General features: G+C 43.0%; 1 protein-coding gene across 1 annotated transcript in view; it reads right to left on the reverse strand.

Annotated features, from left to right (window-relative positions):
* Nucleotides 1-14,729, reverse strand: part of ITPR1 (inositol 1,4,5-trisphosphate receptor type 1) — a 393,216-nt gene that overhangs the window by 25,438 nt on the left and 353,049 nt on the right. The window contains exon 60 of the mRNA XM_069084059.1: nucleotides 13,117-13,277. Within this exon, the coding sequence (XP_068940160.1) occupies nucleotides 13,117-13,277 (161 nt within the window). The remainder of the gene's footprint in view (nucleotides 1-13,116; nucleotides 13,278-14,729) is intronic.

A 14,729-nucleotide genomic window follows, 5' to 3' on the forward strand; every position in this document is an offset into this window, starting at 1 on the left:
AGTTGTCAGAATATTAAAATAAAAAGCAATTTCACAAAGCCCAGGTTAAGCACTCCTGCTTTAATGCATACCATCACAAAAATGATTTCAGATTAGACCATAGAGAATTCTGGAGAAAGGTACCATAAACTCTTTTACTCTCAAGTTTACGGATCAATTTGCCAAACTTTTTACCTCCAGAAGGTTGCCCTCACTGCTTTCTATCTCCCATTCACCTAACTCTGTGCCTGCTCCTTGCACTCTGCCCCTACCTAAGCCCCTGGTCATCTAGCTGGTCTAGGCCTCCTTCATGCCCAGCGTCCACTTCTCTCCTTTCAAGACTCCATGAAATACAGCCTGGTCTTTGCCATAACTCCTCCTTAGCATCTGAGGAGTGAAAAATATCTACGTTATTATCACAGGTGTGGCTCCACAGTGGGCCCACCTTGATGTCTCCAAAAAAGTTAATATTTTGTGTCTTATTTTAAAAGTTTGGCGCCTTTAAGTAAGATTTAGTTGTTAATTTAAAAGTTAAGTTTAGGTTTAAATTTAGCTAGTTTGATGAGTAAAAATTATGTCCTCTATGACTGAATATTCAATAATGTTCATCTTTCAAAAGTAAAAAGCAAAATTACACACCCTGCTAAAATGTTCTGGGCACATATGGCAGATCGGTAACTCAAAAAATGAGTAAACAGGCCTAGAGAGGTGGTAACTCACCCCAAGTCGCTAAGGGGCAAAGCCTTCATCTGCTGCTTTTTAAACACAAGTGGCTCTCACTGTCACACTGACCCCAACATATCCACATGTGTTCTGAATGCAATGCAGACTTTTTGGAAGCAGGAAGAACAGTGCTGATTTGGGGTCTTAGTTTTCTAGCACTTCATGCCTTGCACAGAGAAGGCATTGTAACCAATATTAGTTACACTCTGAATCTGGGGGATTGATATTGGAAATAAAAATTAATTTTAAAATGTTCTTTGGTCATTTTGACAAACTTTCTCAGGCACGCACACACATATACATACAGATATAAAAAGAGGTTAGTGCCTCCTGTGGAAGGCATTTTCAGGCTGGCACACTTTGCCAGTAGATTTAATGCCCAGAGAATAACATAACCCAACTTAATTAGTAGTTGTAGTTCCTGGGGGAAGATCAGAGGGTCAAAGACCTCTGAATTGGAAGGGACCTCAGAAGTCACCTAGTCTTAATCCCCTCATTTTCTAGATGAGGAAATTGAGATCCAGGAGTTATGTGATTTATCCAGGGTCACATAGACAGATTATGTCATTGGGATTGAGACTGAGGTCCTCTAACTTCAAATCCAGGACTCTCCCCTTGGACCCTGTTACCTCCTTGTTGCTGTTGTTAAAACAACCCTGCAAGGTGGGCAGCATAGACAAATGACATATGACAAAACGGAATCTCAGAGAAGTGAAATGATTTGCCCAGGGTAACATAGCTAGTAAGGGGCAGAGCTAAAACAAATCCTGGTCTTCCTCTCGCCCCTTGTGGATTTTCTTCCTCCTGCTCCCTTCTCCTTCCCTAGCGGGTGTTTCACCGTACACCTGACTCACCCCCATTTTAGCACATGGGTTCTGCCAGGGCAGCTGATGGGTGTAACCTGCGGACAACAAATACCTGGCAACCCTCCAGAAGGGTTAGGATGAAAGGGCTGAAAAGAAGGAGCAGGGAATCCAAGGGAGAGGATGAGTGGGGGAAGGGCCGTGCACTCTAATGAAAAGAAGGGAAGGCTTTCGGCACATGGCAGCAGGGCATGGAGATGACATCATACCCTCCGGAGGACAGAACGGATTCTAAATCTGGGTGGGGAAGCTTCAGCTCTGCCACCTCTGATAGGAGCCCAGCCTTGAGCTTGCTCCCCCGCTCCCCACCTCCTTACAAAGCAGCGGCCAATGATGCTGACACTGTTTCCAGCAGCCAAGGAGACGGTGCCAGATCCTTCTCCCTCTGATATTAACTCGGCTGTGGTGCAATCACATTTCAGAAAACTTTCTGGGACTGGGAGTTCTATGGAAGCATATGCCGCACTCTCACACACAGTAAGGTACTTTTATATGGGAGATGAAGAAGATGGCATTTTAGCTAACCCAGGTCTCAAGCTGTCAAATGCAGCAGCCACCCAGCCTCAAATAGCAGCTTCTCAGGAATCTCACACAAGGCACTCCCTCCCTCCCTCCCAGATCGTCAGAGGAATTCCAGGGTAGAAGTTTCAACACTATTCTGCATCTGCACATAAGCACAAGAGTCGACAATTTCCTGGATCCCTTCCCCACTGCCAGGATTCTCTTTCCCTTTCCCTGAACAATTAAGAACAGCTCATACTGCTTTTCATCCAGTGCCTAACGAAATCAAACACACGTTCCCACTTAGGGCCATAGGGCAGTCCCACAGTTCAGTTAAAACTTTCATGAAAACTTCCTCTCCCACAAGGCCGTTCCCAGTTGTTGTTATTTTTGGTGGGGGAGAGGGATCAGGGATCCTCATGAGAGATGGATGATTTGTCTGTTCCCTTCTCCTCTCTTGTTCTCTAACGGCACTTCTGCTCTTTGAACAGCTCTATCAGCCACAATCTCCAGAGGCCTGCTTTTCATCTCACCTTACACAAATCAACCAGACATCTGTCTCTGTTTCGGCCACCTTGGCTCATCTCCCTACCTTTGCCTCTTGCCTCTTCTTATCTCTGCCAAAGAGCTCAGTCATTCTTCCTTACATTGAACACAGCTAGGCGGCACAGTGGAAAAGTGCTAGGCTTAGTGACCTGAGTTCAAATCCTGCCTCGGAGACTGTGTGTCCTTGGGCAAGTCATTTAAACTGTCTGTAAGATGAAAGGGTTGGAACAGGGATGTACTGGAGCCAGCTTGTACCAACTTGTGAGAACTGATTGTTAAACTTTCAATATGAGTATTTACACCTCAAAAATTGGCAAATGCTACAAATCCGGGCTTGATTTATTGTTTTGTTGATTGTCTAGGCTTAAGAAAGTGGGTGGAGAAAATGTTGAAAATGCAGAGTAAACAAGAAGTGTGTGGTGTTCGCATGTTTTCGTTTGTAGCACTGGCTGTCAGACGTTGACCAGCACACCAAACTGACCCCCCTTCCACTTCCACCTACTGCTCCTTGTTGTCTTCTTTGGGGCCAAGAAGAAGAAACGGAATCCCTCTTCCATGGCACAGCCCTGCAAACACTTGCAGACACGGATCGTGCTCTGTTCCCCACCCCCACTCCCTTTCTCCAGTTTTTTCTGTTTCTCTCTGTTCTTCCCATTTACTTGCTATAGTTCCCTGCACCTGGAAGATGTCCACTCTTGGTCAGAAGATGCTGAGACATGCTCCTTGCTCCCTCCCTCCCCTACCGCCTTGAGTTTCTTTCAAGGCTGAAGTCCAGACAATGCCAATGCCATCTGTACATGATTACTCTATGGATATTACCCAGGACTGCATGAATGTGTGTTCCTGCACTCTTGGAACTATCCTGATTTTACAGATGCAGGGCAAGGACCCTACTACCACATTTGAGCCTTGCATTTTTCCCCCCATGGTTACACTATTTTTCCTTTTGCAAGACTGTTGCTTTGCTTATTTATCTGTAGAACAGTTTCTAAACTAAGAGAATTCAGTATGTCATGAATAAATTCCCCATTGAGAGGAAATGCTAAAGAAGGCAGGAGCCCAAAGCAGCAGCAGAACTACCTAAGGGAAGGGCCATTCTGTGAGAAAAAGCTGCACTGGCTTGGAAGGGTCATAGATCAGCCATTCGAATGTTTTAATTATTAGGGAGTTGTACCCAATTCTGATTAGTCATCTGGGTGTGGGAGTTGGTGTCTGGCTGTGGTTTAAGTGAATCCATCCTTCCCCTTTTATTTACTTAAGACACATACACCCCTGTCACCTGATTTTTCTGGGTGACTAGCAAGCAATTCAAGTTGACCATTCAATGCTGTTAGAGGAAAAGGCAAGAACAATTCAGCTATCAAATATTTAAAGCTTATAATTCATGTGCTTCCCACAAAACACTTTGGAAGAGCCAGTCCCTGGTCTCTGCTTGGGTCTGAACTTAGGTCGTCTGAACGCACATCTGCAACTGCACATGAGTAGCAACCCTGGCAGCAGCTCTAAGAATGAAAATCCACAGGACACACTAAGCTTTTTTCTTGCTGATTTATGGTCACTTCTGGATGAGACAGTGAATCTCTCTCAAGAGATTCCTTCCACCACCCACACCCTCTACCCGCAGTCTTCTTTCCCTCCCTTCTGGGGAGTTGCTGCTTTCTTTGCAATGGCTAACCCAGCACTGCTGAGGAGGTGAAAAAGCCAGGGAGGAACAGGAGCCTGGGAGATGTGCCAGCCTGAGTCTGGGAAACCAGATGTGACCAGAAGAAGACCAAAGTCAACAGGCTCAGTCCAACCACCAAAGTTCTCAGTGTGTCCGTGTGTCTGAGTCCACGCCTCTATCTGTCTGCCTTGCCCTATCTGTCTTCTTTATGGGCCCTGAGCTCTTATATATACCCTATTGCTCTTATAAGAGTACAGATGCATTCGTGGCAAGTCCAGCTAACTTGGGGAGGGGGAGCACTGCAGATGTATTATTGCCACATGAACCACATCAAGCTAGGACAAAACTAAGAGATAATTAATTTACTATGCTGGAGGAAAGGACAAAGGTTTCTAAGGAGAAGAGCTGACCCTTTGGGTCATTAACAGTTTGGGAGGTTAAGACCTTCCACTGAAAAACGAGTGAATAACATTAGGTCAAACTTCGTCCTTCAATACACAGGTTCCCCACCCCCCAAAAAAAATTTCCTCAAAAATCAAAGCATTAGCACAAAAGAATCTCAATCCCAAGAGTGAGTAGAAGGCTGGAATTCCTATTAAATTAATAAATAATTATGTTATATTTCAGTTTCTATTCTGTCTTCCTCAAAAACAGAAGAACTCTAGAAGAGGGGCAAGAACATTGGATCCAACCGTCTAAAACCTGAGCTTTGGGACTGGGGTCTGGACCCTGCCACATGCAGACTGTATGACCATAAGCAAGCCTCTTAACCATTCTGAGCCTCAGTTTCCCTATCTGTAAAAGAGATAGTAATATTCTTACTACATACTTCCCAAGATGGCTAAGAGGTAGTCATTTTTAAAGCTGTGCATAAGTCAGCTTTTATTATTCACGCAGAGTTTCTTAAGCTTCTGGCTTACTGAGGGAATGTGGTAATTGAGGGTAGGCTTATCTCCTACATTCACCTAATAGGCTGTCACTTAAATATGGAGAAACTTGGTGGACTGAGTCTTTGCTACACTTCATAGATTTGATCTTAAGGCTACAATGCTATTACAAGTGACTTGGAAAAATTTGAGAAGATGCGCCTTCCTCCCTTCTTTGAGGTGGAGGATCATGGGTGTGGAACATTCCATCTGCTGTCAGATGTAGTTGATAGCTATTGTTTAACAGGTTTCTTTTCTTTCTTTTTCAGTTTTTCTATAAGGGATGACTCATTAGGTATGGTTATAAATATCTAAATATCTGTGACATATTCATATATAAAATATATTATATGTAAACCAAAGATATAGCTATAAATGAATGTGATATAAAAACAAAAAAGTTAATCATTTTAAAATAAAACAAAATAAGAAAATAGAAAAATGTTAAAATAATTGCTTCAGACTCCATCCAATGTGTTATCCTGGGATGGAAGTAAAACACAGTGGAGCACAGACTTCTGAAATCATTCTCACAGCACTTGGCACAAACGATCAGCAACAGTTATGGCGCTAGATCTATGGTCTTATCAAGTGTGAAGGCTGAATGAGATAAAACTTATGTAGAGTGCTGTGTGAATATGTATGACATGTTTACATACATGTTAACTATTATGATTATTGTTATTTGGCATACTGCAGCCCATCCATGCCATTATCCTCAGCAAATCTTTGCCCATGTCTTCCCATAAATCTCATAAAGGGAATCTATCCATTCTTCTGGGGGTCTTACAGTTGTCTTTATCAATTTTTACTCTTTTGGGAGGTGGGAGGTAACATTTGGTACCTGAACTATTTTAAAAGTAAATGTTTAAATATTAATGAATAAAGTTATAATTAAGTTTCATACTCTTCTAAGACAGTTCACTGAAAAGCATTCAAACAGCAACTCTTATTGGGAGGGGAAATGCTAGGGATTTTTCTAGCTTCTGCTCACAGAGAACTCTAAGAAGTCATTCTTCAGTCACATGGTACCACCATGCACAAAGTGCACCTTTCTTTCTTCACAGTGAAACTGTGGATGGATGCACTGTACAATGGAATGATCCACCGCAAACACTCAAAGGGGAAATGTCCCTGCCCTGGCTGGTTACACTTCTACCTCTAGACCTTTTGGAAGGGAAAAAAACACGCAGAAGCTGCCAGTAAGTTAGTAGGGTTCCTGCAGATTGTAACCTAAGGTGTACCTCAACACATAATCTCATGGTAACTACCAAATCCATTTCTGCTTTGAAAGGGAGTGGTGATACATCACGATGTGCAGGATACTGAAGGCTGGGGATAGGAGCTCTGCTATTGTCTCAGAGAATCCTTTCCTTCTGAGCCCCATTTCATATACTGCCCTTCATACACTTGACCTGATATCCTTTCCATCCCACACTATTGTCCTCATCTCCCCCGGCTCCATGTTCGCCTGGCCCTTACCTCTTCTCATGGATGAAAATGATCTCTCTCTTTCCCCCCCCGAAACACCTTAGAGCCCTCTGTCTATCCCTCTCCATCTCTCTTTTCCATCATAATTATTTCTTTATCTGCTTCATTTCAGGTGGATATTGGGCATGAAATCAGGAAGACCTAAGTTCAACTCAGCCTCATAAATTTACTAGCTGTGTGACTCCAGGCAAGGCACTCCACCTCTACCTGCCTAAGGTTCCTCAAGTATAAGGTGGGGATAATAACCGTGCCCACCTCTCGGGTCTGCTGACAGGATCAAATGAGATGATATTGGTAGAGTACTTAGTGCAGTGCCTGGCATACGGTAGGTGCTTAATAAATGCTTACTCCCTTCCCCTTTCTGGGACAACTGTTGGACTGTAAGCTCTCTGAGGACAAGGCCTCTCTGTCATATCTGTCTGCACCTGCAGAATCTTGCACAGAGCAGGTGTTTAATAAAACGTCTGTTAGATTTAATTGATGGAATGAGCATAATGGCATCTGTTTTTCTGCGGGGAGGCCTTCTAAACTGCCATTGGTTTACGGATTCCAACAGTTGGTCAGGGTGGGTTGTCCCTTTGGAAGAGGGCGATCTAGGGTAGCATGGTCCAGAATAGCCCTGGAGCCAGAAACAAACATTTCCTGCCCCGTCCTCTCTCCTACTGCCCTTCCTAGCTGGGTGTGCCATGTAGACCATACAACAATGAATCTCTAACCTCAGCCTATGGGCATTCCCTCCAATGATGCAAACCCAACCAATTCATCCTGGTATATCCTGAGGGACTTTCCTCCATGTACTCCTGGGAATCCACTTCAGGAGGTCCAACCACTTCTAGAGACCTTCCTGGAATTTTCCTGACATTTCACAAATACTAGTAGAACACAGAGGCTATTTACTGGTCATCCCTTGCACCCACCACATGACTGTCCCATAAATCCTCCTACCACTGTTGATTTCTTAAGCAACCTCCTTGATGCTGTTTCTCTCACATGTTTCTCTCCTCATTTGTCATATGAAACAGCTTGGCTGCACCCACTATTCACTCTTGGTCTTTGGGTGACCTTCAACTTCCATCCTTCTGAGACTAGTATGACAAGATATGACATGACTTGGAGTCACAGCTCATTACCAGAAAGAATACTGGTGTTAAAATATGGACCTCTGTTTCCATAAGAAGCTGGGGTGTGTGTGGAGGGATCATCCCCCAAACTGCAGTTTCCCAAAGGCAATCAACCTACTCTTCTCCTCCTCACTTCGAGGCCCAGCTCACCATCCATTTTCTGTGTCCTGAGTGTTCATCCAACTACACATTATAGCCTAGAGGCAGCAAGGGAGTGCTCAGAAGACCTGAGTTCAAATCCTGCCTCAAACACCTATATATGTGATCCTAGGCAAATTCTTTAACCTTTCTCAGTCTCATATTCCTCATCTTAATAAAATTAGGATAATAATAGAAGAATAGTCTCTACCAGTGTTGTTGTGAGGATCGGATGGGAGATAGCATGTATGTAAAGCACTCTGCAAAGCTTTAAGCGCTATCTGTCAGTGTTGGCTATCATCATAATCTGAAACACTGTGGTTCCATAGGAGCCTGGACACCGGTGGTCAAGTTCAGTGTAACACTGATGTGGCAGCTCCAGCCCAGTGCCCTCAGGGCAAGGAAGAAGAGTGAGAGGCCAGCCAAAAGGAGGGGAGACTGGAACAAAGATGAGAAACCAGGATCGAGATTCAGGACAAGCGAACTGCCAGCACTACCACAACACATGATTTCTTCCGATGCTGCCTCTCGCTCTGAGCCTGAGAGTTCTCCTCAGCCCCCAGGAAGTGGTAAGAGCCTTTCTAGCACCATTAAACTCTGCAGATTCCATGGACATTGACCACTTCACAATACACAACTGTGCCAATCTTTAACAGGGCACACCAAGAGCCAATTAGCAAAGATAGGCTGCGGGGCTCTCGGCAGGCTTACAGCATGGCTTTGAAAGGAACCCTCCACATGAGGAAAGACAGGTGAAGAAGCCCAGAGAGGAAGACACTTGATTTAGCCTCAATCAAAGATTCTCACCTAGAGTCCAGGAATTAAAAAAAAAAAACAACAACTTGGTAAAACTACATTTGAATAGGATTGGTTTCCTTGGTGATCCTATGTTTTATTTTGTGCATTTATTTCCATTCTTCTGAGAAGGGGTCTGCAGGCTTCACCAGACTGCTGAAGGGGTTCAACAACCCCCTTAAAGTCAAGAATCCCTGCTCTGTGCCATTTCTTACCACAAACGGAGTATGTACTTGCAATGTTTCCTTAGGGCAACTGTGCATCTCCGCTACTACAAAGAATTATTAACTATGATGTCAGTCCATTAACTGAGTGATTTTTTTTCTCATGCAGAACTGGTTTTGAAGATGTTTGGCAGACATAGATATTCTCATATATTCAGGGGCATCTGGACTCCAGTCTTTACAACAATCCTATTAATCACCAGACAGAAGTAGGCCAGCACAGGATGGGGCACTTCCTAGCACTCTGCCTTAAAAGTCACTTTCAGTAGAGAGGTAAGAGGTCAGTCAGTCCCTGTGAAGTGGCTCTGAGGGCTTATGGGAACCATTTTTCTTTAAAGAGCAGAGGTAGGGATTCTAACAGCAGGCCTTTAATAACAGCAGTTCTTTAACAGATCTTCCTCCCATCCTTGGGATCACTCATTTGCCCAGCCTTTGTCACCAAATCAATATTAAAATAGTTCCGGCCTGGCTGGGGACTAGAGGGGCTTTCTGAAAATTCATCTGGCTTTCCCCAGGGCTGGGGGTGGGGTTGACAGGTATCCAGTTTGCTCAACCTCTTCCAAAGGCTCATGGGGTACAGCTCATGTTTTCTTGTTTTCTTTTTTTTTTGGTCACTCCTGTTCTCTACACCCTTACCCCCCAGCATCTGGTGACTCAGCCAGGGAACTGGTGCTCAGTTCTATTCTCCTTTAGCTGGCTTCCTTTACTTCCCTTCCAGGTGACCCAGGGTAGCACTGGCAGTTTTGTTAGCCTCCACCTGAGCTGGGTGATTGGCATGGGCTTCCCATGCTTTGTGCTAAGAACCAGTGTTGAAAGATCCACTACATTTCAGCTTTCTCTTGTAACCCCCACCTACTGTACAACACACAGCTTCCTTAAATGCATATTTAAGATCTTTCTGATGCCATATTTTTAGGCTAATGTGGAGATTTGTTCAGCCAAAGAATGGCAGGGATAATAAAAGTAAATTTATCCAAAAGTTGGCATTCTCAGAGCATTGTCAGTGTGGCGGGCTATAAAAACCATGCAGTGCCTTTGAGTCATTCTGGAGGCAGGGGCAGTGGTGGTGTTCTCAGGCCACTAATCTCCTGTCAGGTGATAGCTCACAAGACTCCTGTAAGTCCTCATTACTGAGGCAGAAACCCGGCACTAGGCCAGAGGTTTCAGTGACCCCAAAGTAACATGGTTAGCAGTTAACCTCATAATCAACATCCAGAAGATTTGTAGACTGAGATATTGGGCATGAATACTGTCTTAAAGAGGAAAATGAAAAAAAACTTTTCGCAACAGACTGTAACGACTTGTGACAAAGATGAAAAATCAAGGATTTTTCTTTTATGTGCTATAATACAGATCATGGCATACATACACCTGCAGGAGAGGCAAAGAAGGCTTGGGCTAGCGTTGGAGTCACTGGATCCCCCACGGTCTCCCATCTGATCCCTCTGCTACTTGATTCCTTTTTATTAAAATCTACCATGTTAACGTATGCCTACGTGCCTTCTATCTTCTAAAGTGGTTCCTTTTTACAACGTTGTTGTCATTGTACAAATTGTTCTCTTGGTTTTGTTCATTTCACACAAATCTTCCTATGTTCCCCATTTCCCTTTTGGTCATGTCTTATGGCACAATAATCTTCTTACATTCACATATTATAATTTGTTCATCCATTCAGCACCAGATGCATGCCTCCTTTAGATTCTCGTTGTTTGCCACCATAAAAAAGAGCTGCCATAAAAATTGTTTATATGTGTCATTTTTTTCCTATTTCATGGATCCCTTTGGGTATAGGCCTCATGGTGGTATCACTGGATCAAAGGGCATGCACCATTTAGTAACTTTCGGGGAATAGTTCTAAATTGCTTTCCTGAAGAGTTGAATCAGTTTATAGCTGTACAAGCAGCACATTAATGAGCCTGTTTTCCTGTAGCCCCTCCAACATATATATTTCCTTTTTTGTCATCCTTGCCAATTTGATGGGTATGATTTTGAGGCTGAACCTCAGAATTTCTTTAATGTGCACTGCTCTAATTATTAATGATTTGAAGCATTTTTTTTATATGGCAGTTGACAGTTTGGATTTTTTTTGAAAATTACTTATTCATGTTCCTTGACCATGTGTTAATTAGGGAAGGGCTCTTATACTTAAAAAAAATTGAATCCTTTTTCTGTCTTGGAAATGAGAATTTCATCAGAGAAACTTGATGCAAAGATTTTTTTCCCAGTTCCTCTCTAATTTTAGCTGCATTGGTTTTCTTTGTGCAAAACATTTTAAATTTACAATCAAAATCTTTTGCAATTCTCCCTATCCTTTGGTCATGGATTCTTGTCCTACCCATAGATTTGGAAGGTAATTTTTTTTCTTTCTTCCTCTAATTTGTTTATGATATAACTTTTTATATCTAATGCATGTATTTAGAGTTTATGTTGGCGTGTAGTATAATGTGTTAGTCTAAATCTATTTTCCTGGTGAGGCAATCAGGGTTAAGGGACTTGTCCAGAGTCACACAGCTAGTGTCAAGTGTCTGAGGTTGGATTTGAACTCGGGTCCTTCTGATTCCAGAGCCTGTACTCTTTCTACTTTGCCACCTAGCTGCCCTGAGTTGGTCTAAATCTCATTTCTGCTAAATTGACTTTCCAGCAATTTTGGTCAAATAGCCGGCCAGTTCTTTCTAATGCTTCCTATGACAACCACTTCTTTCACAAATCACTGGCATTGCTTATGCTTAAAACCTGCAATGGTTTCCCATTACCTAACATGACCAAACCTCCTCCTGGTCCTTGAGGCCTTCACTCAATTACTATCAATCAGCTTCTTCCTACCCAACAGAGATTCCCTCAATCAGTCAGACTAATCTGCTTGCCAATCACCCTGTGCCTTTGTGTTCTAATTGATGTCTCCCTTTTGAATCATGCTCAAAGTCGTCTTCAGGAATCTTTTCCTGATTTAAGAGTGGCTGTTGCTGTTGTTTGGTCATTTGTCAGACATGTCTGACTTTGTAATCCCAACTGTGGTTTTCTTGGCAAAGATGCTAGATGAGTTTGCCATTTCCTTCTCCAGCTCATTTTACAGATGAGGTAACTGAGGCAAACAGAGCTAAAGTGACCTGTTCAAGATCACACAGCTATTAAATGTCTGAGGCCAGATTTGAACTCAGGTCGTCTGGACTCCATGCCTGGCACTCTATCCACGTTGCCACCTAACGGCCTGATTTAAAGAGTACACAAATGCTTTACTCCTTTACTGTCCTCTACACTTAATATTCAGCTTGCGTTATAATAACTTGGACTCTTTTGTACAACACTTTGAAAGTTGACAATTTTTCATCACTTGTATGTTCCATTTCCTAAACCAAGCTGTAAGCTCCTCATGGGAAAGCAACGACTCCTCGTTCTTCCTGGGATTAGAATAGCTCTCTGTGGCACTTAACACAGGAGTGCTCCAAATCGGTTGCCAATAAACAGCCAGGAAGCAAAGGTATCTGACCTGGAAGCCTCCCCCTATAGATAAAACAAGAGCTGAATTTGAGCGTGTTCTGTATATAAAGTTTTGTAATCACAGCTTAAAAAAAGCGAGTTAGGGGTCATTTAGGATAATGTCTTATCGATCAGCACATATAAGTCTCCTGTAGCCCGAGGGGAAGCTAGTGAGTTGCATAGCTACCCAAACATAATGGCCTCCTTCCCTTCTCAGAAGAGATGAGTTTAAACCACAAAAACAACCTGAGTTTTATAGCTTGTGCCTGCTCCTTTTGTCACCTTCTCCCCTGCTCCTGAGCATCTTAAGGAGGTTTAGACCAGCAAGGGGCTTGGTGACTTCCACAGCACCAATTCTGATCCCCCACAAGGCCCTGCAAAAGCCTAGTTCACTGAAGACTCATAATGCCTGCCTCCTCTTCTAAGCATCTATCAGCGTTTCTAATCATTGAGAAAAGCAATATAGGATTCAAATACCTCTCTTCACTTATCCCTACCTGTTAGCAAAACTGCTACCTGAAAGGCTCCCCACAGGTCAGATGAAAACACTATCAGGCTAAATGGTTCTGTTCCAGTGGGACACTCATTCATGGGAGGCAGACCTAAGCATGCACGCCTCGAGCTGGAACCAAAAGGCAAATGCGCCTTGAAGCGCCTTTCTGTACTCACCTTGATCATTTCTGCCACGTAACTTTCTGGCCCTGTGTACTCAGTAGAGTCCTTCACCTTGACCAAGACAATGAAGCACAAATAATGCCACATGTTGTGTTCCTCTTTGATGTGTTCTTCAAAAGTGACCGTCTTGTTATCAAACTTGTCTCTTTCTAAGCCTAAAAGAAGAGAGAACGAAGCTTCTCTTTAGCACCAAAATAAGCTGTTTGCCGTATAAATTCCATCTAAAAATGTAGGTTTTTAAACCGGGCCTTCCAGGGAGCCCAATTATGTATTTGGACATACATAATTTGTACAAACATAATGCAAGTTTAAAAGGATATCACAGATACGTAAATTAAAGGACCTTTGAGATCAATTGGGTTCAATCACCTTATTGATGTATATATTTACAGATGAAGAAACTGAGAGGTTACATGTTTTATCCCAAATGACAAAAGAAAGAAGTAGGGCTAGGATTTGAATTCAGATTCTCTGCCTCCCAAACCGGTGGCCTTCTCACCATTTCCTGCTGACCAAAGACTGAACCTGTGAAGTCAAAACTGCTCACGCTATACTAATTATAGCAGACAAACCACTGGCAGATTTGGCAAGCATGTCTGATCTTGAAATTCATTCACTGAGGCATTTATTCAGCACCCACTACATATAACGCACTTTGCTAGGAACTGGGGGAGTCAAACTAGCTCTAGACACGGCCCTTGTCTCAGAGAGCTTACAGTCTCCCAGCCATGATTCCTTCTCAGAAGATCAACTTGCAATGCATCTAAACAGCTCATCCTGATGGAGTTCTAAATTCCTTGTGAGCTTGAAGCAGGTTTTATGTTTCTGCATCTTCCCTCCTCCTCCCTCTCAGTGTTGACCGAAATAACAAGCTTAAATACAAAAAAAATATATAGTAACAAAACAGCAACTCAATAAAGGGTTTTTGATTAGACACTCCATCTCTCAGCTCCTGGCATTTGCTCCTGGCTGTCCCTCATGTCTGGAATGCTCTCCTTCCTCCCCTCTGCCTCCTGACCTCACTGGCAGCTAAAATCCTTTCTTCTACCAGAAGCCTTCTCTATCCTCTCAATTCGAGGGTGTCTTTCTGTTAATTATTTCCTACTTATCTTGTACATGGCTTGCTTTGCATGTATCTGTTTGCATGTTATTGTCCCCATTAGATTGTAAACTCCTTGAGGGCAAGGGCTAGGTTTTTTTTTTTTGCTACTTTTTGTATCCCTAATGTCTAGCACAGTGCTTTGCACAGAGTAGGCCTTTAATAAATGTTTACTGACTGACTGATGATAGAGGGGAATGGTCCATACCTTTCCTGAAATGATGATTATTTTGTGAAATGATAATTATTTTGCTATTACAGAAAAAAATATATAGGTTAAGGTCTGGATACTTTCTTCAGAAAAGTTTCTGAGAGGTTAGACCTACATGCATATCTTCTTCCCTTTCAATATGTTTAGGGGCAAAAAAATGAAAATAGAAGGTCTGAGTCCAAGGAACAGCCACAAGGTTGGGACACATGATGCAGGGCAGAACCTTCAGTCTTTGCTCCTGAGAACTGATCTGCTGTAAAAAATGTAATGGTGATGAAAACACAAGTTAGGAAAGGC

The sequence above is a fragment of the Petaurus breviceps genome, unplaced genomic scaffold (assembly GCF_028583685.1).
Source record: "Petaurus breviceps papuanus isolate PSGF00001 unplaced genomic scaffold, PetGlider_PUasm1.0 174, whole genome shotgun sequence".
Lineage (NCBI taxonomy): Eukaryota > Metazoa > Chordata > Mammalia > Diprotodontia > Petauridae > Petaurus > Petaurus breviceps.